Genomic DNA, 27,745 nt, shown 5'->3' on the forward strand with positions numbered 1-27,745 from the left:
TCACTTTTATTTGATCAAAAAGAAAAAAAAAGGAAACAAAAAACACTTGCAGACATTCAAAAAACGTTTTCAATATGCTATTTTGATCAGCTACCCAAATAAGCACACATACTGCATTCTGGCTGCAAACCTCAAATGTGGTGACAATTCGATGCCCACGTGAGTATAACATTCTGGGGAGGGGAGGGGAAGGTTTTTTTTCCATCCCTCCTGTTCTCCAGTGTGGTACCAACCCCGTTGTGGATGGGCTGGGTTTTCCTACAGCACCGGGAAAGGAGAATTGCACAAGTGCAGAGCAATAATACAGAGAAAAAAATTCTTGATTTCTGCTCAGAAGGTTCTTTGCAAAGAGCATCCTCATCCTTCCCACTACCCACAGGCTCTGCTTCATTTCTAGGTGTTCAAAACTTTTCTTTGACCCCACAGTGGTCTGTGAGTCCTGTGGGGAGTAGGGGGGAAGAGCTAAGGAGAGCAGAGGCAATACCTCTGGGAAATTCTTTTGCATGCACAGGATTTTTGGCTGAAAAACAAACAAAAAAATTTTTGCCTGACCAAACCCAGCTGCATTGCTGCAACACTCTCTGTGCCATTACCTCCAACCTTCCTAAGATGCACAAGGCTTCCTGGCTCAGCTGAGGTTGAAGATGCTCTTATGGGGTTCTCAGAGCACAGGAGCACCAGGGGCTTAGAGCCCTGTCACCATCATTCGACTGCCGCCCAAGCTTACTGCTCACAGAAATAAACCCAGAGTCTGCTGTCACTTACACGATGTGGTGAGAGGCCTGGGTGGAGGGTGGCAACCCAGCAATCCCCCTCAGAGACGCAAAACCCCCATATGATTGTTTCCTGTGGTGTCCTGCCTCGTCAGTTCTCACGCTCATCACAGAGGGACTTTGCCTCTCTGCTTCTAAACTATTTTTGCCTGTCTTTAATAGTACAGGCCATTAGCTCAATTACTGCCTCGAAGTGTGCGTGTTCAGGGAGGGGACCCCAGACGCCTTTGGCCAACACAGGCTTTTAGTTTAATTAAAGGTAAGTGCACAAATATAAACAGCAAGACATGCATCTTAACAACATTTCAGCACTCGCAGTTTTGCTCTTTGCAATCATCTGCTGCAAATTTCTCAAACGTTATTTGATGTTACTCCTGGTTTTCAAAGGCATCCAGCAAGAAATGCTGGATGCACTCTGGACCAGAGCATCCAAAGGTAGCTCTGCGAGTCAGCAAAGCACAAGTCGCCAAAGCCAATTACACACGGGAAGAAGTACTTACAAAAGATGCTGAAGGGTGCTCGAAAGGAAAAATAGACCATTGGAAAGCTAAAAACAGCCATTGCTGCTTATGTAAGTGTTACCTAATTGTTATTTCTTCCTAGAAAACGGCACATCAGGGCCGTCTCTTGCCTCGTTACAAGTGTCCTCTTGATGAGGACTCTTTACAGCAGCTGTGAGATTTGTAAGTGTTGTTTATTATCACCACAAAAGCTTGACTGCAAGGATCAGTGACAGATTTCGCCGGTGGGAATATGGATGGTACAGCCAGAGACACGCTGTCACTGCTGTGGGAGATACAACACCTTGCTAATCTGGTATTCGTTTCATAATAGAAAATTCCCTGTGAATAATAATCGCCACTTGCAGTAACCACACATCGGTACTCTAAAAGGCAGCCACTGCAACCTGAAGAGCTACCGGTGTTTTTCCATACAGAGGAAGCCCCAGGCACCCTGAGGAATACTGATGGTGCACTTTGAGAGGCTGAATTCTCCTTAGAAGAAGACTCCCAACCACCTTCTTTGTGGAAACTCTTTTTTTTTTTTTTCTTTTCTGAAGCATTCAGTTGGTCTGAGGCAGTTCTCAGGATGTTGTTCATCTTCCTGGTATCTGACAGCTCAATTCTCAGCTTGCGTATAGGTGTGTGACCTGCAAACTTGCTGTTAGCTACATTTGGTCCTGTGATGTGCAGGAAAAAAATAGTAATAATAAATGAACGAAAGAAACAAACAAAAACCCAACTCTGCAGTGTTCTGCAGAGCAATAGCCAATGCACCAGCCACTTCTCTACTGGTTGGCAGACTGAACTTGCTTTGTCTCTACTTGCAGCTCCTATGTTCTTCTTTCCCTCAGTACTCAAATACAAAGTAAAATTGTGTCTGTACCTTCACATTTAGGAGCTGGTTTGCTTTAGCATATAGCCTGGGGGGCTCCGAGCTGCTGCAGCAATGATTGGTGGTCTTCAGAGCTGGGCACTGGAGCCAGAGAGAGAAATCACCTTCTGAGCTTAGGTGAAGGCCCGAAAGAGAGTTTTTCGTGCTGGAGGACAGACATCTTTCCTTGAGAGGCTTGCACACCTACTGGTCATGCACTGCTGTGGCTGTTTGAACCCCTGGGACTGGGTCAAACTGCAACAAAAAGCTGAAAATAATCAAGAGAGGTATGATGAATACTCAGCCCCCTCCTCCCCACCCCTGTAACTTCTGTGGGGTTGAATCCGACCTTTCTTTGCTGAAAATTGCTTCATTTACACACATATGAAAAGCCATTAGATACTCAGAAGTCTGCATTTCTCAGCAAATTTTGTGCAGGACATCTATGCTGCCACTGAAATGCAAAAAGCTATTGTATGAGGGATATTTCCAGAACAGCATTAGCTAAGAGGATCGCAGCTGGAATTACTTATAGACTTATTCTTTGACATGTAAAATGGTTTTACTACACGTAGATATTATTGGATAACTAGTACTGAGTGGGGCAGAGCATCAGGGGTCTACCAGCCCCTATTAGGGAGGTCCACAGCAGACAAAATTATAATGGTCTAACATTGACTCTAAGTATTATTTAAATATTTTGCTGGGTTGATTTACAACTGCATATGGATTACAGCTATGACAGTGATGGTCAATTTTCCATCAACATCTAATAAGAAGATCCTTGCATTTTTGCAAATAAAAAAATAATCATAGATCAGGAAAGATAACTATCCTAAGGCCCACTTGACTGTGTCCAGGTGTTTCTCAGTTGCTCATGAGGCTGCTGGTAATGAGATGTCATGTAGAAGGAAATGATTATAAAGATAACGCTATCATAGTTTCTGAGAATAAAATTATTGAAAAAATGTTGCTGAGAAATATGAAAATACAGCAAAACAAGATGCTTGTTGCAGACACAGTAGAAATGTGCAGCATTGTCCACACAACGATTGTTATGGCTTACTGGATAATAACAGCAAAATAAGTTGCATACTTTTCCTAAGTTCACACGTAGCTAAAATAAAATTTCTCAGTTGAAGAAACATCCTTTGTATTGTGGACATTGAGCTAGACTTTCAATGGAGAAAAAAATCAAACATCTGGATGAAAATGTATCATTTTCATAACTACTTACGCAGCAAACCATGGAAATACCAAAAAGTTGCTGATAGTTTTCAATGCTACGCATCCCTTCTCAGTTTGATTGCTTTGTGATGGGAAAGACCAGTATCAGAAATATTCAAAATATGAAAATGAAATTTAAATTAAATCATTTGAATGTTGACAATGTATCAGTGAAATTATTCCTGTTAACTTGAGGGGACATTTATCTGCAAATTAACACCAAGTGAGAATTGAGTATTTCCCCCAGTATTAGCCATTTGATTTAATCTGTGACCTGCAAAGTATGCCAGAGAGAAGTCATTATTTGATCTTGGCTGTTGCAATCAAAGTTTCTTACCTTCCAAAGGAATTTAAAAATAACATGAGCTATTTCAGCCGATACCTTGATTACATGCAAATACTGAGGCTTATCTGCACAGACGGTTATTGCTGTACCCTGCAGTCGAAAGGACCTTCAGCCACTCCTGCTGTCAAACCCAAGCTTGTTTTTTCACAAAACTTCTAAGTTTTCTTTGAGCCCATGAGTCTGAAAAGCGCATGGGGAATACGCGTGCAGAAGGCTACAGTGGACAGCAGTGTCCTTGGGAGCACAGCATGGAGTTCAGCACTCCAAATTTGGGAAGTTACAGACAGGGAATTTGCTGATCCGACCTAGACTCAGTGTCCTGGCACATTTGCATTTTGAAATGGTATTTAATTACAGAAACTTAGGACTATCTGTGTTCCCAGAAAACTCCTGCCTTATTCCATGTAAGGAATGGATATCTCCCATTGCATGGGCAGCTATAATCCTTTTCCTAATCCTTTTCCTTTTTACACCAAATTATGTCAACATTTTCTTTTTTTTTTTTCCCCTAATGATTTTTGATGATTGTTGATAATGATTTTTTTTAATGATCCTAATGATTTTTGAGAAACCCTTAACAGCAAAGAGATAATTAAATAAAATAGACAATGTCCTTCACAGCTTACACTATGCATTTACAAGAAATGATTGTATTTAAATGCCTGTAATGATAACTCTGCCTGCTGATGGTGGAACAGGATAGTGCTTGAGACAATTGTAACGAGAGTCCTTGCACAAGTCCCAGCGCAGCAGAAGGCCAGCAGAAGGCTTGCTTTCACTTGTCAGAGCCAGGTAGGAATGTAAAATTATGGTATGCAGTGAGAGGACATTCAGATATAAGCCCGAAAGCCCATCCCTAGTCAGCTAGGTATCTTCACAAGCTCAATAGGGATGGGGACAAAAAGGGGTGGAGGGTGGGGAGAAGGAAGAGGGAGTTACTGTTCCCTGAGGAATTTCAAGGTTCAGTTAGAAGCACGGCACTCACACAGCCACAGGAAATTAAACAACACCAGCATGAATTTAAATTGCTTTCAGCACACTGCCTATGACCATTCAAGTAGATAAGGAAAAAAAAAAAAAAACCAAAGCCATTTAGAAAATACTTTGTCAGTTCGAATCACAAACACATTTTCTGAAGTTGCAGCCTGACCTAAGATTCATCAAGCAATTAGCCAGTAGGAACTTCTCATTTGTTTCATTCAATTCCACTCCATAGGGTCACTGCTCTGTGAGAGTTGCTCACTTTTCGCAAGGACGTTCCTGTCTCTGTCTTAGGAACGCTTCCTAATGTTCAAGTATTGTTTTCATATCACCTCTGACATCTACTTTTGCAGTGTTTTTCACATCGAGGGCACTGCCACATCATTTTTCTTCCCTGCTGTTCCCAGCACTGTCACTTACAGCCTTGAGCCTTCTCGTCTGACTCAGCTGGAGGATGGCAGCTGAGTGCAAAAACCCCTCTGCAGAGTTTTCCACGGGTAATGTTGATTCTCCAGGCAGCTGTGGTGGTAGGCAGCAAGCTTCAGAGCTCCTTTTTATAGCTGCTCATATCAGTATGCTTTGACTCCTGGGGCCACAGTCATACTGAGAGTAATCAAAACACTGGCGTGTTCAAGACTGCACGTGGGTTTGTAGCTTGTCCTGCCAGCTAGCAACCTGCATCAGTGTGAAGCTGTGAAGCCTTCAGGGAAGAGAGGAAATTATTATTATTATTATTATTTATATGTTTCTGTCCTTGCTATACAGCCTGTTCTAAAGTTCAGCGATTGCTGCTGGAACAATTCACATGAGCAGGTTTAATCAGGCCCACAGAGTAGTTATGTAAGCATGACGCAATTTGCTGGGACAAAAATATGGAGCAAGTTCAGCATTTCATTACCCGTCCAGAGACTCAGTCCGTACGTAGGCTGGAGGTTGACTAAACCCGGTAGGTAGGTGGTGGTAACACGAACCAAAGGCGTCAGGATGTGATGGTGGCATTCCTTAACCTGGCCAGATGGACGAGCTGTCTAGTCCTGCAGCACGTTGTGCCTAGGCGAGAAGATACTCCTCCAGTGATTAATATATATACATATATATATATATATATCTCTTCACTTCTTAGTGGATGTTTCTATATTGCCAAATTTGCTTAATCTAAACTGTTTTCCCTGAGCAGGGAATAGCAGTTTTTTCCCGTCATATGAAAGTAGCTCAAGCTAAATGAATGCAGAGTAGAGCTCCAGCAAGACAGGGTATGCTTGCATGGAGTGGTTTACTAAATACAGACACAAAGATGAAGGTCTACAAGACAAGCCACACAGACAAGGGAAATGTATGCTGTAAGTTTCATCGCTTACTTAGGATACTGGAACATCCAGTTACCAGTAAGAATTATCTTTTTGTGCCTGTGTGTGTATTTGCTCATGGCAAAGGAGTAGCAACATTGTCTGGATGCTTTGCCAAGAGCTATTGCACTCTTTGGTGCGTGCAGATTGCATTACTCTTTTTTGTTCTGCCAGCGTTGGTATTAGAGAATCCAGCATTAATGGCCACAAACTTGTATGAGCAATACATTCTCTGAGTAGCAGCAATTTAAATTTTCATTTCAGAAATATATTTTTATTCCAAGTACCTGTTTCCAGATACTTAAGTATTGTAAAAAGCCTGTTCTCTGAGATGTGTGTTATTCTTCATAGCTGCTTGGTAATTTTACCTATTTATCTTGTTACTTCCTTAAACAGTCTGGACAGATCTGTTCTGTTACCTGAGTTCACAGCATCTCACAATGAATTGACATAAGCCATTTCGGTCATCACTCTTTAGATGCTAAAGAGATTCATGTAGTTCAGCACAGTATCATTATAAAATACTTCAAACTCTGCTTTAATACTCAGACACGACTTCCTAACCACTTGCTATGCAGGAATCACTACTCTTTTAATACTCTTAATTAATACTCTTTTAAATACTCTTTACCACATGGGGTTTCCCTGCTCTGCTCAAGGTGAACTCATGATCTCCCCTCAGCACTCTTTCCAAGGGACGAGACCCTCCCCAAGGGTCCCTCCAGGCTGGATCACCTTCCTATCCCACTCCCCACTCCCTCCACCCTGCCAGCTGAAGAGGCCCTACCTTGCATAGCCCCTGCATAGCAGGTCTCACTCATGTCTTCAGGAGAAAACCTCTAGTTTTGTTTCTTACAGACTGGAATACATAGCAGCAACCTTCCTGATCCCAGCCACGATCCAGCTGTAACTGACACTTGCAAAACTTCTTTCTCCAAGACCCCTCTCAGGAGCAGCTGAAGGAGCAGACAGCTCAAAATAGCTCCTTCCAAATAGATCTGTAAAATGTGTTTAATGTGAACATACCTGACAGCATTTGCTACAGGCCCAAACTCCCCCTAAGTTTGAAGTATTTTATGATAATACTGTGCTGAACTGCGTGAATCTCAAGAGGAGCTTGCATCTCCTCTCAAAGCATTGGCAAACCTCACATGTCCCCTCCAATGCTTCCGCATGTGCTATTTCTGAACAGGGGTTTTTAACTGTTTTGTGAATAGCTAGGGTTTTTTTAAACTTCTCGCCTGGATTTGGAAAAGCAGACCTGCTGGCCTTGCTGGGAATGGTGTTTCTCACAGGTGCTTCTCAATAAACAGACTCACCAGTGCTGTCAAAAACAGTAGGTGCACCATGGCCTCGGTCCCATTGCACACTGCTTCCCCCCGACAGTTTGTTATCATTGACCTCATGCAGCCAGTGAGAAGAGCCTTGGGACAGAAAAACGACACATTTATGATACAGAAAATAATAAGGATATTTCTTCCATTCTCTGACAGATAAAGAATCCTTGTGGCTCCTTCCAGGATTTCCTTCCACAAATGTTACTGAAGGCTTTCTGTTGATGACCCCCCCAGTTCTGGCCTAAAAGCAGCAAGGGGTTTGGCAGTAGCATGTGAGAAGCAGGACTGTGTTTCAGTGCTGCCGATATGCCAAGCACATGTGGTCCATTTCCCAGGTCTGGTCCTGCACCGCTGTGGCTGTTTGAGCCCCTGGGACTGGGTAGCATAACGCTACCTACGACTATTCCTGATAAGGCTGAAAATTTTGCTGGTGTTGCTATTTAATAACAACTGCTCTACAAACACAAATATGGAAGTGTTCCTCGCTAAAATACGGGGCAAGGGCAATACAGGCGAGTGAAGCTGTGAATGCCGCAGCGCGTGAAATACTACTCGGCTGTGTTTATCTGCCCTGCAGTGAGCAGAGCTAAATGCCTAGCCTTAAAGGGAAGTCCCTATTTTAAGGGCTTACTCTGGCGAGCAGCGAGATGAGAATTTCTACCAAACGCATTTTCCATAATGTAAAAATTTCAGGGATAAGGGTCTGGATGCAAGGGGGCAGGGGGAGGCACATCAGGTTCATTCCCCATGTGCCAGGCACTAGTCAGGAAGGTGCTTCTCTGGGCTGAATGTCCCAAAACTCCCCTCCTGCACTGTCACTGCCCCTGTCAGCAGCTCCCTTAAAGTAGGGATCAAAAGTCACTGGTATCCTTTCCCGCTGAGCAAAAACGAAGCACATGAAGTTTTCAGATTTGAGATTTTATGCATTTCTTTCTTTGTATGCCTTTAAAAAAAGACGCGATATGATCTGCCCAGAAGAGAGCAGCATTGACACCCTGTGAAGGACAACCAAGGTATTCTCTTGCCAGACAGGAGACTAGTTCACATTATCAGCCATGATACTGAGATGAAAGATTCTTAATAGGAGCTACCTGAAGTTTAATGGGAGCCTTTTTGTGAAACCAGCATACATCAGAGCGCACCACAAAGCTGTTAGACTTGCATCAAAGCAACAGTAACTGTCTAAAACATTTAAGGCTTGCTGACGGTAAAAATGCACCGTGGCATACACAAAGGCTGTCCTTGATGTGCTGCAGGTGTGCCCGTAATTAATCGGAGACGTAACCTGTTGTTCATGGGGAATTTTTGACGGAACCACTTTAGAAGGAACATGCGCAACACAGCCAGCCCTTTTCAGATGAACTACAACTGAGTGCTGCGGCTTTGGGATTTGGGGGAGGAAGGCGAGGGTCCCTTTTCCCTTCGGTGGGACAGCGTTTCCTCCTTCTAGTCCCAGCTCCTCCAAGCGTTTTCTGAGCAGCTGTGGCCGAGTGTCTGGGCAGAGCAGTCTGCGGAGCACACCCCTGCCCACCCTCAGCCAAGGCAACGCTGGCAGGGTGTCAGCGCGCGGGCTTGGCAGAGGCGCCGGCGGCTCTGCCTTCGCTGCTCTGTAATCGGGTTCCAGCCCTGCCAGTACTCCGGCGTGCTCGTGACGCCGCACAGCCATTTTCCGGGGACCATCCCCCTGCCAGAAAGGTCGCGCTCCTGCTTTTGCCCAGAATTTTCCATCGGATTTCACGAAAAGTATTGCGTTTTGCTGAACAAGGGGGAACTTTTACACGCCTGTGACGGCAGATGACACGAGTACAAGGCTCTGTGTTTTTTTTCCCTGTTGTCGGAGCCCAACTGCATCCACGTTGCTGTGTGGGTGACTGCCTTTGATCCCACACAGAGGAGGTAGCTTTCTTGAGGAGTGTGCTGGGAAGGAACAACTGTTGATCTCCCTCCCGAAATCCCATCTGTTGTCTTCAGCAACTATGACTTGCTGGCTGGACTAGATAATGTTTCTCTGGCAGGAGCTGTAATTTTCCAAGTGCTTGCTTGGTGCAAAGTCAGAACTTGATTAAAAAAGGACAAGCAGGAATATAATTTCCCTCTCTCCCGTCTGTTCTGCAGCGCGGTACGAGTTATGCTGCCAGCAGCCAGACAGTGCAGAGTCTGTGTGAGTTTTGGGGTTTGTTCCATGCCTCAGAAGGCGAGGAGCAGTATGCTAATGTTAGAGGCGGGTTCAGGAAATAGGGAAGCCTTTCTGGGTATTAATATTTGTGGTATTATTACTCCGCACGTCTTCGACAATCTGCCCCCGTAGATTGTTAGTTTGAGGTGGAAACTAAGTGAGCAGAAGCTAAAGTTAATCGTATTTCAATGTAACAAAGCACTGACTGTACTTCCAATGAGTTATTTGGGGAAATAAAGTTAAATGGAAGGCTGTATCAGAGCCTGAGGAGTTGGGGAAAAAATAGCTCAAACCAACCAAGTGAATTCGAAATCTAACACAACCGCCTCTGAAACATTTCCCTTGCACTGAGATCTTTGACAATTTCTCAAGAAGTCGCAGAAATGTGAAATACACCCATCCAAACAGCACCAGATCAACATCTGTTTGTTGCAGTGGGATAAAGTGCACCGAAGACAAGAAGACTGACTTTTAATGAGGTATATCTACTCCAGCACCGAGTCCTGATTAGAAGCACTAATGCCTGCAGACACTTAAGCGCACATACTCCAAAGGAAGGGGGGCGCATGCAGGGACCTTCCCCCACAACCAGCCACCGGGCGCCGCCGCGGGACCCCGAAATGGCGGCTGGCCGCGGCGGACCCTCCGGCCTCCGCAGGACAGGGGCTGCCCAGGCAGCGCCCCGCTCGCCCTCTGGGGGTCTCCACGGAGCCGGGGACCCCCGGCAGCCCCCGTCCTGGCATGGGGGCGGCCGGGGCAGAGCCCGGCCCCCGGCACGGGAGGGAGGCGGGTCCGGGCGGCCGCCCCCGCCCCTCAGCCGGCGGAGCCGGGCCGGGCAGCCGGAGCTCCGAATGGGGCGGCCGAGGCGGAGCTGCTCGGCCTGAGGAGAGCCCGCCGGCGGCTCCCGGCCGGAGGGGGCCGAGCGCGGACGGCCGATGGCCGGGCGAGAGGACGGCCGGGACTGGGCGTACAGGTAGGGCTGGAGGGACCGCGGCCGGTTCGGCTCGGCGGTGGGCGCCGGGGCCGGCTGCCCGCTCCCCCCGGGCTGGCCCGGGCCGGTGAGCCCCCTGCTGCCGGCTCCCCGGGGGGCAGCCCTCGGGAACGCCGCTTTTACAACTTCCCCGCCTGCCCGTGTGCAGTGGCAGTACGGTCACTTTTGGTGGTGTGCTTTGTGTTTTTTTTTTTTCCTTATTTTTTCCTATTTTTTTAAATTTTTGGACCTGGCCACCCCCGGCGGCGGCGCAGGTGTGCGCTGGGCGAGGCGCCGGCACCGTCCTGCGGCCTCTTCCCCTGCCTGCCTCGTAAATAAATCTTCCCTTTCTGCCCCGTGCCTCGCCTCCAGGAAGATCCCCTCAGCCTGAGTTTACCTAAGGCTGTGCCACTGCCTGTCCGGGGGCAAATTCTGCCTCTGAATGAAGGGAAGGCGTGATGCGAGCCTTCCCCGTGGGGCTCTTGCCAACCTTTCTGCCTGTTTGATCCCTGGATCGGCAGCAGGTGTAAAGCGGTCAGGGGAGCTGCCCCAAATCTGGTTTCCAAAAGTGGCTGGGTGCATCGAGACGAAATGGAGTCGGGCTGGCGGTTCTGAAACTCTGTCCCTGGGGGTGTTCAAGGAGAGGTTGGACGTGGTGCTCAGGGACGTGGTTTAGTGGGTGACATTGGTGGCAGGGGGATGGTTGGACCAGGTGATCTCGGAGGGCTCTTCCAACCCTAATGATTCTGTGATTCCACCAGCTCCACGTTGCCCGAGATAACATGACCTCCTACTGAAAAACTGGTGAAGATGTTAAGATAAGCATTTCTGATCCTACATATGCAGAAGGTAGCTGGCCACAATGACTTTTTTTCCCGAATTTCCAGCTTCTGACCGTATTTCAGAAACAACCCCTTTAAAAAATAATCTTTGTACCATGGTACTACCTCTTTTTGTTGTCGTTTTTCTGTGCAGAACTGCGTGGAAAAGTGAGTTTGGTCCATATTTGAGCTTTTGTGCTATGCTTTTACAATGTCAGTTCTCTCTTTTTAATTGTTTATCAGTGTTATAGAGAAAAATGCACCCTGGACTTCTGTGCAGTGGTAATTTGGGTCAATTTTGCACACACCAGATCCTTTGCTCTAAAAATTCTTTACTTCTAAAACGAGTGAAATCTGTAAAACTGACTGAACGGTGCATATTTAAATTCATTTACTTAAGCAGCTTTGATATGCTATGCAGAGTGTAACAGTCTGCGTAAAGTGTTTGTTGGGAGGAGAGAGTTTTGAGCTGCATTTAGAAATAGCATCTGGAAGTTATTTAAAGTATAATTGACTTTTTTTTTTTTTCCTCACTTGAAGGTATGTAGAAGCAGTTGTACAAGAATTCTTTTTTTTTGTTTTATAGGGTTGATCCATATGGATTTGAAAGGCCGGATGACTTTGATTACGCATCCTACGAAGCTTTCTTTTCCAGATACCTAGTGGTACTCACTAGAAGAGCGATAAAATGGTCCAAGCTCCTGAAGGGGAAAAACAGTATACAGAAGAGTTTAAAAGGTGAGCTGTATGTTTGCTTACAAGTAAAAGAGCATTATGTTGGAACCGGTATACGTTATGTTCAGTTGGTTTGGGTTTTTGAATGTTGAATACTGTTTTCTCCTTCAAATGAAAAATATTATTATAAACAGTAACAATACGTAAACGAATGCCCTGTTGTTAGGGGGATCATTGATTTGATTTACAGCTTACAAAGGAGTAATCCTTCTTTGGCATACACTGTAATATCTTACTACATCTGTAACCCAGAGATTATGGCCACTGGCACTTCCAGATGCTGGTGTACAGCTGTTTGTTACATTGCATTCTGCTCTGTGCTCTCTCTGAAAAGACGTGTGATGATGCAGAAGGCATTGTCTGGAAGCCCCGGGATGGGGACGTTAGGTCTCTACCAGCAGAGTGGTTATTGACTCCTTGGCGGTTTTTAGATCGCTGAAATTTTCTAGTTCATTTTATCCTCCTTTTGTAAAACGATGTTCACCTCGCTGCTAGAAGGGTGTGTATGGAGAGCTAAAACTAAGCACCTTACAGATTGAACAAAGCAAAAATTAATGCGGGAGCTAACGCAGCATTGGAGAACATGCTGATGGAACAGTTTATGGCCAGTTCAAAAAGGAAACATTACTAGAGATTTTCTTCATCTTACAAGAGAGATGATAGGGAGAAATAAATACATGGAGGGAATCAGAAGGGGACGGGGTGTTGTGAGACTGAAGGTGTGTGTCCCCCCCCCCCCCCCCCTTTGGGTTGGTTGTTTTTCCATATAGGCATCAATTTTTTCCCTTTGCTCTCAATTACGTTATTCAGGTTGCTTTCTTTTAGGAAACCTTTTGGAGTTCTCTATGTTAAAGAAAAAGTGAGTAAAACAAACCAGAAGTTAATGCACTGGCTGTAACATAGCTGAATGTTCAAAGCTCTGCTTCAGGTGCGGACTTTGAGTGCTAATTCTGGCTGTTTTTTTTTCCCCTTGGCATCAGGAATGGAACGATAACAAGCGAGACATTTAAAGTGGAACAGTGTATTTAGTGCAAGGATGTCAGTTTTGAGGCTGAGGAACACCAGAAAATGTAGGTTTGAGCTACAGTTGCTAGATCATATGCTGCTAACTAGAAAGTAACTACTGATACCTTCTTATTGTTCTTTCAAAGATAAAGAAGATTTTTTTAGGGTGTTCATTTTTAATATAGTAGTAATCTCCAGTATTCTGAGTTATTTTGTAGTATTCTAAGGATTCTGAGTTATTTGCAGTATTCTGAGGATTTTGAGTTTCTGCAGAATTTAGTGTTCTAGTTGTGGAAAAAAATAATCTTGGGTTTTTATTCATCTTCTTATTTTCTTAAAATGGGTGAACTGTGACGGGCGAAACCTTTAGTAATTTGTGCAAGCTGCTCACATCTCTCTGCTCTTGTGTAGCCTGTTCCAGCCTCACAGACGCAGAACGTTCCTGTGACAGAGCTGTGTGAATGCCTTTGGTCTTATTTCAGAGGCGAAACTTTGACTAATTCTCTCAGCTTGTCCACTAAGCTTCAGTACCAATAGTGGTGCTGTCCCTCTAGACACATAATGATAACAACCATTTATGTCATGTTTATCTTCCCAAACAGGCTAATGTGTTGTATTTTTAAAAAGCCTGCTGCGGTTTGTGAAAAATGGGATAACGTAGATCCACTGAGTGGATGCAGGCAACAGCTTTGGCTGTAGCAAGCCCTTGCAGGCTGGTGTATCATCTTTGATGCTAATTTTTGCTAAAGGTACTCAAATCTGCATTCTCATGTATCTGTGTAATATATAATGTGTAATTATAAGGAGAGCGACTGGGGTAAGTAGCGTTGAGGAAGTGCAGTCTGAGTGTAAATTTGAAGTTGTTACAATAAGCCGCCCTCACCATCATCAGCTGATACCTCAGCGGAGGAGAGCAGCAGATGAACCTGTACAACTACTGACTGAAATACTTCCCCTCTGATACCAGGATTCAGACTGAAGCCTGTCAGTTCTGTGAAGCACAGAATTAATTACCTAAGCAGTTGCTTCGGTGTGTGCTTTATCCTACAAGATGACCCTGCAGGCCCTTGGGGAGCAGAAGGTCTGCTTTGTGGGGTGCTCGCTGCCTGGTAAGGCACTCCAGCACCTGGCTTCCTTGCTCTGGAGCTCAAACCTCTGGTTCTGATCGACTTTCCCTCGGCTGCAGGTCAACCACAAGCTAGAACTGAGAAATGCTTGATTTGCTGCTTTTTCCCCTAAACCCAACAGGTGTATCTGCAAACCCTTACCCGTTTGAGTTCTGCTGGGGCCTTTTTGAAAGGTGCGCTGCTGTGTCTAGCTGGGGGAGAGGTGCTGTACGTGTGACATCTCTGCGGCTCCACACCCACTTGTCTCCACACGTAGAGGAGCTCAGCGCTCCGGCCCAGCTGGCCAGGAAGAAGTGATGACTTGTGCTGATTTTCCAGTTTGGAAATGTGGCGTGTTCACGTGCTGCTCACGTTAGCCTCATGCCCATGTGCGGTATGGACGTATGTAATTCTGGTCTACTGTAAAGAAAACTAATTAGGCTACATTTTAACAAGGGTAATTAAGCAGTGTATCCTGTTGTTTTGGGTCAGAGCCTTCCGGCAGGGCAGGTCATGGGAGTTTTGGCTGATAGTTCCTTTTGCTCGTTCTCCAGTCTCTTCCTTTGTGCTATTTTGTGGTGTTGTGTTTCCCTTTCTGCCGTTGTTATCAATGCTGTCTCCTCTGCACATGAGAAGTTCCAGTTGGCGTTTGGTCGCTTACCTCCTCTCTTTCACAGGATCTCAGTAACAAAGAAGATAGAATTATTGCTTTCATCCGCTTGGCCGCTGTCTTTATTGGGACAGTAGGCAGGCAGGCAGACAACCACAGGCAGGCAACAAACTGACATAATTACCCAAAGGAGCTTAACTCTGACCAAAAGTGTGCTGTGTAAGAGAATTGGGCTGCAAGTGGATTAGTCAAAATGTCGGGCAGCAGAAGGCACTTTCTGGTCTTTGAGGCTGGTAAAATCCAGTGAAAGGTGAAAGTGGTTGTCGCAGGAGCACATCCGTTCCTGCCCAGATGTTGGAGGAAGGAAGGAGCATCTTGGAAAGTCAGTTTGTACGTCTGACAGTAACTTGAATGTTTACAGCACAGGTCTGTTTTGTTTCTTCTGTGATGTACGCATAAAACAAAACCTTCAGTTCTTTGTTGGTATGCTGCTTTCAGCTCTGCCGTAGAGTTTTTTCCAGGGTCCGAGTTACTTTCCTCAGCATTTAATCGTAATTGTTACGTGCAGATGTTTGTCAAAACCACACTCTTCTAATATTTTAGGCAGGATAATTTTTGTTTTTACATGGTGTTTTCCTGCATAACTTGGTCTGTCCATGGTGTAGAGTGAAACAACATTAAGGGGAAGGGGAAAAGGTGAATACAACTTTAACTTGAGGTAAAAACCTCAAGAATTACCATATCCTGTGTTAAACAATTTGCTTAAAAACTGATGTTTCGTGTTTCGTCTATGAACAGAGGCAAAATTTTGATGTAAAGATATTTCTTTATCACACGCTCCAAAACTTAGACTGTTGCATGCTATGGGAGAGCATCTGGGTGCAGGTGCTGAGGGCTCGGTGGTTTTCAGCAGTGCTGCTTCTGAGATCAAGCCGGTGGTTTACAGTCGGGTGCGGACGTGTGATTGAAGACACGTGCACAATCCGGCTTCATCTGTGAAAGCTTCTTAAATATGACAGTGGGAGGATATTCTGCTGTGTGGGATGTCGTTGTGGGCTTTCTATTTCCTGAAGATAATGTGGAAGCGCTCGGGGCAATACGAGCCTCTGGCTGTCCATTGTCATGTGAATGATGACACCGAGGAATAATGAGTGTACTGGGCGCTGCAGGGCTGCTTTCCCCTTGTGCCAATGTCAAAGGCCTGTCCCCACTTCTGTGAATTCAATGCGTATTGTTGTTGGATGTGGTTGCTGGCTGTGCTTTCAGAATTGATAGTTTTTCCAGGAAAAAAAAAATATCATCCCAATTTGTGTGTTAAAATATGATAATCCAGTGATTTTACCCAGTGTGTGTGCTTCTAGGAGCATTTGCGGGCTCATCTGAACATGTCTTCACGCTGGCTGAAATGGGGCTGCTTCCTTAGCTGCATTCCTGTGCTTGCTGTGCCCATCTATAGGATTTATTGAGCATCAGAGTTCAAAATCTTGTAAAAAAAAAAAAAAAAAAAAAAAAGATGAAATGGGGATTATCAAACAGAAACGAGTGAATTATTTCCAGTCTGTCTAGAAAAAGGTTGCAGTTAAAGTTACTTTACAGCTGGAACAAGAGAGGCCATTACCCATAGTATAAATCCTCATGGGAACGCTAAATTAAGAACTGTACCCTGAAGGCCAGGTGCTTATTGCAAATGTGAAGGGTAGGAACATTTTTTTTTTGAGAGAAAGTGCCAGATTTTAGGTGGGTGGAATGCCCATTAGAGATGCACAGATCTCTCCGTTGACATTGGGAAAGCAGTTTTGGCTCCTAAAGGATAGGCAGCTAAAAAGAGGAGGAAACGAGGCATGTAGAAGGTCGCTGGCTGAGTTGCTGTAAACTCGTTTTGCTCTGCTGTTTTTAAGACCTTTAATTCAGACACCATTTATCATGAGTTACAGACCTATGTAACTGGATAAAACCAGGTTAGGTAATGATATTTTGTGCAACTACCAAGAATTCCCCACTCTCATTCGAGTCCCATTGAATTCGGAGAAGAGAAGCTGGTGCTTTAATTGTCATTCATTCAGTAGTAAATGCCTGATTCCTTTGTCAGTTTCTTCTCTCTGGAAAAAAGCAGAAGTTCGGCTGTCTTTTTGGGGTCAGAAGGGGTAATGCTGATGTAGGATTATGTACCGATGAGCAGCATTGGTTCCCTTATTAACATCTTTCATTCCATTCCCAGGAGGAAGCTGCTTTGGCTGTTATTAGCCTGATGCTTCTTCCTGCAATCTTGCATCCTAGTTATTCACACTGAATCATCTGCTTAAAAAAAAAAAATAAGACGAGGATGCAGGAGATAACAGCTATTTTAGATCTGAAAAGATTTCCCCAGTTATTCTGGGACAAATCATCTGCTGCTCTCTCACGTTTCCATCCCTTCTAAATGAGTTTAGACAGTAGCCACGTATTTCATACTTCTGTGCCTGCTATGGCTTCAGTGGTTAGGTGCTAAGCTGAAATCCCAGGGTTAGGTTAACAGAGCCATTTATGCTAGAGCATAATCAAGCAAACAGTGGTAACGTGTCAGAGGCCATTAGGGAAAGAAAAAAGTTAGTGCTTGTCTGAATGATAAAGGACAAAGATCAAGGAGAAGCTTTTTGGTGTTCGTATCTCCAGTCAGAAAGTGGGAAGGATTCAAAATCCTAATGAGGCAATAGAGGACTGAGAAAAGCATGGGTCTGGAGATCAGCCTGGGGAGTTTGAGTGGCAAGTATTTACGCAAGAATCAAAAATAAACTGTGTAGCTGAGAAGAAAATGCTTATCCTAAGTGGTGATATAGGGGAGAAAGCCTAATACTCTCTAGTCAAGAGTTGTCCTGTGACTTATCAGCTTTCTGTTGCTCATTCCAAAAGAAAAATGTAGCTGGAGATGTTTTCAAAGCAATCTAACAAACAAAAACTTCTTGTTTTGCAGTGAAGAGATATATCAGGAAAGGCATCCCCAATGAACACCGTGCGTTGATCTGGATGATCGTGAGTGGGGCCCAAACCAACATGGAGCAAAACCCTGGATACTACCACAGGCTGCTCGAAGGAGAGAAGAATGACAAGCTGGTCGAAGCAATCAAAACAGGTTATTGTCCTGATAATTAAAACTGTGTTTATCTACTGTCCTATATCCTTAAATTGTTAGAGGTCAAGTTATGTCATGGAAAACTTGGGTTTCTGTAGTAGTGGTTTAAGCGCTGAATTAGCATGTAAATTAGATTAGCCATAAGCTCTTTAACAGCACAGATCTTTCCAGGTTCTTCGTGTGGTCAAAAACATAAGGAAGATTAGAATTTTTTTGGAAAGGAACAGAGAACAAACTAGAAGGCGTTGTTATGTCATCTCCTAGGTGAATGATGAGTTCTAACTTTGTACTGTGAGACCTGCCTTTGCATCTGTTTCTCCTTATTTCTGTCCCAAAAGGACCTGGAAGAGCAGCAGAGATGGTTGAAGTTGTGGAACAGCGTCTGTGTAAGGCAGATGAATTACGCTTGCATCTCAGCTCGAGGAAAAAGATTGCTAAGGAAAAAATTGCTGATAGACCTAAATGAATTATAAAGGGTGTAGAGAGGGTGAATGGGGAACAATTGTTAACTGAAGCAATTTGTCTAACAAGAGCTAAGGACGCTGAATGAACTTTGCCATGCTGTGGATTTAGAAGAGCACATCACTGAATTGTGGTGCTTGTTGCTGGAGGGTGCTGCTGAGGTCAAAACCATGAACTGGTTCAAAAAGGAATTTGACAAACTGAGGGGTGGAGAAATCTGCTCAGGACTGTTACAGCAGTATGGATGTACCCCCTGATGCATGAAATCACTAAATGTAAATCCTTGAAAGAAGGGAAGAGTAGGATGGTAAATAGCACTCTCCTACTAGTCCAGTTTCTTATACTCTTTGTACATTGACTAGTGGCCAAAAATGGGTGACAAGGTGTTAGACCACCCCGACCTTGCACTGGCCCTCTGGGTGTCTGAAAGAGGCAGGGATGGGAGGGACGGGACAAGTAAGTAAAAGTTCAATGTAACTGGTATTCGTCCCCACATTTTTCAACCTGCTGCAGCAAAGTTTTTGCGGAGAAGCTGTTACTGCCTGGATTGCCCGCTTGCTGAGTTGAGAGGTAGGACTGTGCTTTGGACAAGCACAATGCTGAGGCTGTTACGTAAGAATGGCAGGTGTGGTTGCTGTTTTCTTTTTCCATCTTAAAAAAGCCAGGTAGTTAAAGCTGGGATTTTACTGATTTTAGTTGAAGTTGGATAATCGTTAGAACTCCTTTTGTTTTATGCCAAGTTCCCCCTCCACAGCAGCACCGTGGGCTTTTGAGACTACACGCCTTAGTAAGGCATTTTGGAACATAATCTCTCATGTTCCTGCAAATGAAGACTAACCACAAATCTCCAGGTTCATATCCCGCCTAGGGATAGACACAGCAGAGCTCTAACTTTATCTATACAGAGGGAACTAAGTTGAGTTTCTGTAGCCATCCTTACTAAGAGCCTGGAGAAGGAGCAAAGTGTATTCAGTGCAAAATTCAGAGCAAAGTGTATAGTTGCTGCAAGTGGGAGATGCAAGCAATTTCTTTTCTGAAACTAGACCATAGCACAAGTGGTCATAGCATGACAGCAGGAAGCTTTTCACACTGGTTATACAATGAATTAAAATATTTCCGCGGGGGAGGAAAAATAATGTCAGAAGCTAAAGATCTACTTTTGAATTACTGAGGAACTAAACTTTTGGAAGAGCGACTGCATGGATAGGTAAACTGCAGAAGAGAAAATCAACAAGGAGCAAGTGAGGGAAAGGGATGCAAGAAAAATGGGTTGGATGGGAAAAAAGTACGAAGAGGACCTCAGACTTTCAGAGTGATAGATTTCCATTCAGAAAGGAAGCAATGATATAAACATATGACGGTTAGGAGAAAAGTATTTAAGATGAATGGAAATTTTATGTTAATGAACTTAATGCCCCTCTTGACTGTACAAATTTTATCAGGAGCTTCAGCTGAGGACTGTTTTAGTGTAAATTGTTGTCTGAGTTCATTTCTGCTTGTGTTGTTTTCCCATCATAGCAGTTGTTTTTAACAGTAAACTAAATTAGGATGTGGAATCTTGCTGCCATGCACTTCTTGGGTCTGCATTTTCAGACAATTTTGCTGTATTTAATCATACATCCCGGCTGTAGAGTAATAGCCCAACACAATGCTGCACTTTAAAAACAAGAGAATAGCAACTGTGCTTTTTTTTTTCAATGGGAGGGACAGGAGGGCAAGGCCAACTTAAGACTTCAAAATCCCTTGTAAAATATTTAAGAGCCAGTTACCTGTTTCTTTTACATGCCCAGAAGCTCCAAAAAATTTTCGTTTCCATTTAGAACTTATTTTCAATATGGATATCTCTTCAATGGGATGTAACTAAATTAAAAAATGCAGGTGGACTGTACAGAGAAATGGTCTAATTTTAAAGAAAAATCTGATTAGTAATAACAATAAATCTAAACTATCCTTTGAATGATTTCTTCTTCATCTTGTTGTTTCTTAATTGATGGGCTTTATTGCTGATTTTGTTTTATGACACTTGCTTTTGGAACACTTTTGGGTTTTATTTTTGAAGAGAAACGTGGGAGAGAAGACTTCTTACTTTAAACATAAAAATAAAAACCTAAGGAATGCAGGTCTCTGAAAGTTGATGGCAATTTTCATAGTTTAGTTTACGTACATATTTAGAAGGGAACATGTTTCTACTGAGCTTTGTTGTTCATGCACTGTTGTAGTAAAGTTCAGTTGGACAAGTGGTGTTGTCCCAGTAGATGTGGCTGTCCTCCTGATGCAAAGCCTAACTGCAGGCTACAAAAAGGCCTGGGCGTTAAGTTAATGTAGCTTCTTTGCAGTAAGTCCCCCTTCAAAAAGGCCATTTTCAGGTAAGTATGTAGTGTGTGCAAGTCTTCCCATGTACACATGCAGCTAATATCCATGTTTTCACTTTTTTATTTTTTTCCCTTTTTTAAATCTGCTCTCACAGAGGCGCAAACAACATCGCTTACTGGCTCGGCTCTGGTCAGCAGCGGGGCCCTTACCTAACATGGGGCAGCTTCTAGATCCTTCTCACAGAAGCCACCTCTGTGGCCCCCTGCTACCAAAACCTTGCCACGTAAACCCACTACAGCATTTCATGAGGGGGAGCTATATTGGTGACAAACTTGGGGTCTGATATCTGAGAGTCCCCACGGCCTGTGCAGCACCTCATGACTGCTGGCCTGAGGGCCTAGCTGTGTGGGCCGGGTAGCGGTTGTGGGATCATTCGTAATAGGTTCAGAACTGTAATTCAGACAATAGCCAACTATAAAATCGACTCTACACTTCAGACAGTGAACATTTTACTCTCAGAGCACGAATAAGTTTCTCTGAAGGGGGGTTGACCTATTCGTGGAGGTTGGGAACGTTCTCATGAGCTTTTCATGGCATATAGCCATGTGGAAGAGCGGTGTCAGCTCTTTGGGCTCTGTGTTAGAGAAGTTAATCAGGTGGTGCCCAACTGCTACCTCGTCTCCTTGTCTGTCTGCCGAAACAGTTAAAGGAAGAACTGGAGAAGGAAAGTGCATGGTGATACTTCCTCAGAGTATTTTACCTAGTGTCCAGTTATCTGTGGATTGGGGGACTTCCTGAGTCATGTCATGTTTGTAGTTAATAGCACTGGATAGGGGGAAAAAAATCACCAAAAACATGGTGTTGCTCCTTTTTCATCTCCTTCAACTTGCTCGTGATTTTGCAGATCATTGTGCTGCCTCACTCATAAGCATATCCCTCCAGACTAAAGAGCTTTAATCCTTCTTGCCTTTCTGCGTATGGTAGCCGTTTCATTCCTGTGATTGTTGTCATTCTCTTCTGTGTTCTCTCCAATTCTGGTATCACCTTTTGGATGTGAAAGGGACTGGGGTTTATGCAATAACCAAGATACAGGATGCTTCTCAATCCCATGCAGTGGTATTATCATCTCCTTTTGTAGAAAATCCTATCCCAGTTTGCTTTCTTGATTGCTGTAAGCTATTGAACTATTACTTGAAACTGGGTGATTCAGGCTTGATTTCTCTAGTCTTAGTTGATAGCAAACTTCAACATAACTTTTTAAAACAAACCAAAAAAACAAATCTCCAGAACAATTACTAGTTCTCATTGTTACGAAGTAAAGCTTGAAGATAAGTCCTGAATATCCAATTATAACAAATTTAAAATACCCTTTATGTATTTTATTTTTTGAAATCGTAATTGATGACCTCCAGAATAATGAGATTAGGTTTTCACTGGAGTTTTTGAATGCTTGTACTTGGCAAAAAAAAATAAAATAAAAAAATTACTTGCCTGGAATCTATTCAGAACAGAAGCAAGTTACAGACTAACAGTAGTGAAGAAGTGTGATCAAAATCACAGAAGTGTAGGGGTTGGAAGGGACCTCAAGAGATCATCGGGTCCAACCCCCCTGCCAAAGCAGGTTTCTTAGAGTAGGCTGCCCAGGTAGGCGTCCAGACGGGCCTTGAATATCTCCAGAGAGGGAGACTCCACAACCTCCCTGGGCAGCCTGTTCCCGTGCTCCGTCACCCTCACCGTGAAGAAGTTCTTCCGAGTGTTGGTGCAGAACTTCCTGTGCTCCATTTTGTGGCTATTACCCACATGGAGTATAGCATGCTAATAAATAAATAAATAAATGCTTGTGTAATTTATCGGGCATTGTGTCTGGGAGTGGGAGGCCCATCGATACGAAGATAAGTACAGAAAGGGTAGGGTAGCAAGTTGAAGAAGTCTGGCTTGTAGGCATGCCTGGGTTTTGAAGGAACCTAAACGTGAAAAGCACAAGACTGATGCAAAAAACATTAATGGAGTGCACATTTAAATCTCTTTGCTCCAGAAATAGCATCTACATTTCTAATTTAGGGTTTTAAAATAGATTATCTCTTTCCACAACTGAGTCTAATGTGGATTTCTGCCTATGTTTGTGTTGCTGAATGAGAGGTGAAAATGCCGCAGTCCTCTGGAAGGAAAGAAGCAAGCCAACGGTCTTCTCATGCTTGCTGCACAGAGATAAATCAACAGGAGAGGAAAGCTGTTGGTTTTGTGTTTCACAGCAGAATAACACCGCCACCTCCCAGTACTGAAGGATCATCTGAAATAAAAAGCTTTTGGGATTTAATCTGAGTGTACTGCAAAGAAACAGCTAGTCTTTTCTCTGTGGCCTTCCTCCTGGCCCCATGCTCCTGTGCATAGCTTGGATCTAGTCAGCAGGTCTGCACACAAGATTGTCATGGTTTTGGGATTTATTTAGCAGTAAAAAGCACTAACTTTGATTTTGCTGCTCAGTCCATTCTGGTGATCTTTCCCCCAAACTGGAGTAGCTTGAGGTTGTGTTCCTTTGGCCGCTAACATCTGTTCTAACAGAAGGAGGTAGGTGAGTGGAGAGCAGGTCAGCTCTGAAGTGTGGATGGGGAGAAGGAGGTGTTCAGCCATCCCTGTCGTGACAGCTGTAGTAAAGTGGGGTCAGTGCTCAAGTCAGGTACATCTGTCTTCGTCTGCCTCTGCCATTTGCTTTCAGGCATCTCTGGCACAAGTCCGATAAAACAGCAAAACACATTGGCTCGTGCGAGCTTGGCGAGTGGGCTGGCGCTGCTTGGCGTGTGCTTGGAGGAGCCTCAGAGCTGCAGGAGGGGGGAAAACGTGCTGGTGGGAGCAGAAGGGGAGAGTGGAGAGGGGAGGAAGGAGGACTGCCTGCTCTTGCTGCTCTATGCTCACGGTAATGATCTGACAAAAGAGGGCTCGTGGGACTGAAAGGTTTCTCCCAACCTTAATGGAAAATCATGCTCTGTAATGAGAAAGCAAGTAGGAGCTGATGCTCTAAGCCTTAGGCCTTCCCCAGTTTGTGAAATTAAAGGTCAGTTCTGCTTCTGCTCCGTGTGTAGGGGACTTCTCCTCTTCCCCTCTTGCCCTTATTCTGCGCAGCTTGGGGGGAAGAGCCACTGCTGAAATGTCAGCATTCCTCTTTTTTTTTTTTTTTTTTTTTTTTTTTGTGAAGCCCAGCCTATACTTCAATAAACAAGAAATTATTCCGATTATGCAAATACAATGCTGCTCTTCCTACCAAGAGGAAAGACAGCACTTAGTTATCCCATTGTTCCTGCAACTGTATCCTTAGTTAGCCTGGCTGTTACTCAAGTCCTTTTAAAAATTATCTTTTTCCTTGAGCTTTTCTTTCAAGTCACATGAGCGGTGAGGTGAAATATTTTCCAACCCTCCTGTTTCTGTAAATGATTTATTGACTTTAAAAGGAAGAAATAGTGATTAACGTAAAATTTTTTTAATGCTTGTGATTTCCATGAAACTAATCATAATTTTGGGCGACTTTCTTCCTTTGGTTGCTTACAACTCAAGTTTGTGTCAAAGCCGTAGTAGACTTCTTGCAGTATTCAGGAAAAGCTGATAGGATCTGATAACTCTAGGACATAAATATCTGTACAGTAATACTGTTACGGATTTTGTTGTTGTTTTGTTTACTGTAATTCACTTTTTCTTTGTTTTTGTTAAAGCTAACTAAAATAACTTGTTTTATTAATGTCTCAAGGTTTGAAAATCTTCAAAGTAATGTTACTTTTAAAACAATTTTTTTTTCCCCTGACTTGGACTTCTAAAAGTCAGACGTGCAAGTGGACTAGTAACCTTGGCTTCCTTCTTTACAGAGTGAAGCAAGCTAAAAATTAACTCTGCCTCTTTCTTTCCAACAACCAAAGGGAGTTTTGGGTGACTAGCTCAAACCTGCATGCCTAGTTTTTAGGCCTTTGTAAAGAGAGATGAGTCCTGTTATTCGCATTTGGTCCAGAAGAAATGAAAGTTTTGAAGTGTCAGTAATTGCACAGTCCTTCCTTGGTTTAGCATTGAGCTGAGCCTGTGCCATGTGCACTGTTGACAAATCAATCTCCTTCTTGGTGATCTTGCACAAAGGAAGGAACAGGTTGTCCAATGGTCCCATCACAGGGAAAAAAAAATACAGTGATTTCAGGTAGACGTGCTCAGTTGGAGGACCAAGATTATTTTTTTTAGTTGTTTGGGACTGTTTGGTTGAAGCTCCCTGAATGATAAGTCAACCGAAAGATCATTGGATTTGTTATGAGAATGTTTTCCTAGAGGTGCAACTCATTTCAGGCCGCTCTGCTAGATAAATTTGGTATGAGTTCTCTTTGTTGGTCTAAATGAGTGGTTTGCTTTCATTTAAGCTTTTGCAGCCAGACCTTGAGTCCATTCTGCACGAGAATTGCTTTAGTCCTGCTTTAAATTGTTTTCTGTACCCTAATAGGATTAGTCTTTCTAGGAATGGATTATCCTCAAGTGTAGATGCTCTTTTAGCCAAAACAGAGGTAAAGCTGGTTCTTGTTAAAATTCATCCACCAAAACTACAGTTTAATGAGGTTTCAGTTGTGCTTCAGGAAGGCTGTAAAAGTCTGCTTTGAAAGCCAAGGAGGGAACAGCTCCTAATTTTGATCATTTTTCTCCCTTTTGTCTAGACATGAATAGAACATTTCCAGATAACATAAAATTCCGCAGAACGGCTGATCCCTGCCTGCAGCACACGCTCTACAATGTATTGGTAGCATATGGGCACCACAATAAAGCAGTAGGATATTGTCAGGTATGTAGTCATTGTTTTGTGTTTTTTTTCCCCGTTTGTTTGTTTCTAAACAATGCTGCATTTCACCAATGGTAATTGGTTTTGTCCGTTTGAACGTGCGCTTTCAGAAGCAGATCCACAAGCAATTTCTGTTTTTAAAATGGCCCTGGGAGAGAAAAAAATTAATCACTTCAAGCAAGTTCAGGTATCCTTGTGAGTTTCCCCAGGGTCTTTTTGTAGCTACTTAGGCTGTATTTGGTTTGATTCATTAAGTGCAGAACAAGTGTTTCATTACACGTAGTTGCATCAAGATTAGCTGCTTTGGACAGGAGGAAAAAGAGAGCTTGTCTTTCCCTCTTCCTCCCTCCTGCCGTCTTTCCTGGAACAGTCCTTGGTGTGTAGGAGTCGTCATGAGATCTCAGTTGTCTTTGTTTTCACTGGAACGTTTTTCAAAATACAGGAAAACCAGTGCTCATGTGATCTATCATCTAGGATTTTGGATAATTGGGTAGAGGGAAATGGTAGCATTTATTTGGTGCTGTCTCCAAGTATAGACAGGCAAGTAGGAAGAAAATTTATTTGAATTCCACTTATAAAGTCTTCCCTTTCTTCACTAAAGATGCAAGTGCTAAGCTATGTCTCATGCTAGTTGAGGAAGTTGGTACAGAACATAACAATTGTTCCAAAGTTTAGAAGATTATGAATTATATTTACTGAAGTCTGGAAAGTAGGAGACTTAGAGAGGCTTAAAGCTAGACCAAAGTCACTAAAACATTATTTTTGTGTATACTAACCAGTTGTAGTGCAGAGATTTGAAACAGGAGTAAAAGATGCCTGATTTTTCCATTTTGTTGTTCTCAGTATTATAAATTTATTAAGATACGATGTTTAAAGTTTTAAGAATAATAGAAGGAATAGAACTGTGAATAGTCTGTTTTGCAAGGGTCAGGCCCCTATATCAAGGTAGTTATACCCACAGAAATGTACCCCTTCTAAACCATGCTGGCTTCTAAACAAAATAGATGTCCAATTGTTATTGGAAAGTTTTGGTATATTGTTGAATCAGTGTGCTAATCTTTGCACTTGGCATTATGAACATTAGAGATGAAAGGTGACTTTAAAAAAATGATTTAGTTAGTTTTTCTCCTTTCTCCTCACCTCTGGTGTCCTCACAGGATGAATGTTACTTTTTCTGGCTAAATAATTAGAACATAAACCAAAGGCCAGCAGCATCTGCTTTCCAAGGCACGTTGTAAATCAGGGAATGTTTCAGGAATGGATGTTTTCTACTAGTGAAGCAGCAGACTTCATCCAGATTGATATTGTGATGCCTACTGCACAATAGGAAAGACGCTGTAAACAGTAGAAAAATCGAAGTAAAAAAAAAAAAAGAGAGAACTTTAGTATTTTGCAAAGTTCTTTTTGCCATCTGAAGACTCTTCAGCAGGCATTTTCATAATCCTACTGGATTTGTAGTATTTGCTGATGTTTAGCCCTCTATTTGGGAGCGTATTGGGCTTTGCATGGTCATGCTGTGACAAGGCCATGGCATTGCCTAAAATCAAGAGTCCTGTGAATTTATGCTTAAGAGTATTTTTCTGTGTATGCCATGTTAAATGCCAAGCAGTCTCTGCATCTATCTATGGCGACAAGTTACTGAGCTGTCAGCCTCGAAACAAATCGTTGCCTCCCTGGCTAGAAGGGCGAGCACCGTGTAAGGCCACACAAGGTCTGTCCAAGCCGTCTGAGTAACAAGTGCTGAGTGACTCAAAGCTTGAAAATGAAGCCCTGGGGAAGATGCCATGTCCTAATATTTCCGTGTTGTGGGAGCGTTGCAAGGCCTTGTGTGGTGGGGCAGGCGAGTCAAATCTGCTGAATGTGAGAAATGAGATTTCAGCTGAGATAGGAACTTCTGGCTTCCAGAGGTTGTGAAGGGCCTTCTTGGTGGCCGTCATCTTTTCAGAGCTGTGGCTGGCAGCACTCAGGAGACCGAGAGACAGCGCTGCTGCCTGTGCCCATAGCCAGTGCTGGAGAAGTCAAGCGTGGAAGGGGAGAGAACAGGGAGAAGGCCAAATAAAGGGATGAAACTGAAGGCGGCAATGTAACCAACACCAGCTTTCATAGCCTGTAAATATTTAAAGATAATTTCCTGTTAGCTTAGGAACGTTTTCAGAGACATCTTTTGTAAATTGTCATGCTGGTGTGCTTGCTGTGGTATTGCAGTTGTCGTCTGGTTTACAATAGAAAAGATACACTTAAATGGTTTTTTTTGTT

The 27,745-nt window shown here is 43.6% G+C and overlaps 1 protein-coding gene and 1 long non-coding RNA gene across 3 annotated transcripts in view; one reads left to right on the forward strand and one right to left on the reverse strand.

The window, feature by feature from the left end:
- On the reverse strand, positions 1 to 8,234 carry LOC106046422 (uncharacterized). 2 transcript variants are annotated; one of them, XR_010828651.1, is made up of 3 exons: positions 7,367 to 8,234; positions 5,600 to 5,751; positions 1 to 5,401 (listed from the first exon to the last, which is right to left on the reverse strand). It is a non-coding gene; the product is annotated as an uncharacterized lncRNA (long non-coding RNA). The 2 variants fall into 2 exon arrangements; XR_010828650.1 differs by lacking the exon at positions 7,367 to 8,234 and adding an exon at positions 6,835 to 7,357.
- A 2,136-nt stretch (positions 8,235 to 10,370) lies between these two features.
- The window catches only part of GRTP1 (growth hormone regulated TBC protein 1), a 36,875-nt gene continuing 19,500 nt past the window's right edge, over positions 10,371 to 27,745 (forward strand). Inside the window, exons 1-4 of the mRNA XM_048077965.2 lie at positions 10,371 to 10,533; positions 11,938 to 12,089; positions 17,758 to 17,916; positions 25,368 to 25,492. Coding sequence (XP_047933922.2) covers positions 10,496 to 10,533; positions 11,938 to 12,089; positions 17,758 to 17,916; positions 25,368 to 25,492 — 474 coding nt within the window. The 5' untranslated portion in view covers positions 10,371 to 10,495. The remainder of the gene's footprint in view (positions 10,534 to 11,937; positions 12,090 to 17,757; positions 17,917 to 25,367; positions 25,493 to 27,745) is intronic.

This window comes from Anser cygnoides, chromosome 1, assembly GCF_040182565.1.
Source record: "Anser cygnoides isolate HZ-2024a breed goose chromosome 1, Taihu_goose_T2T_genome, whole genome shotgun sequence".
NCBI classification, from domain to species: domain Eukaryota; kingdom Metazoa; phylum Chordata; class Aves; order Anseriformes; family Anatidae; genus Anser; species Anser cygnoides.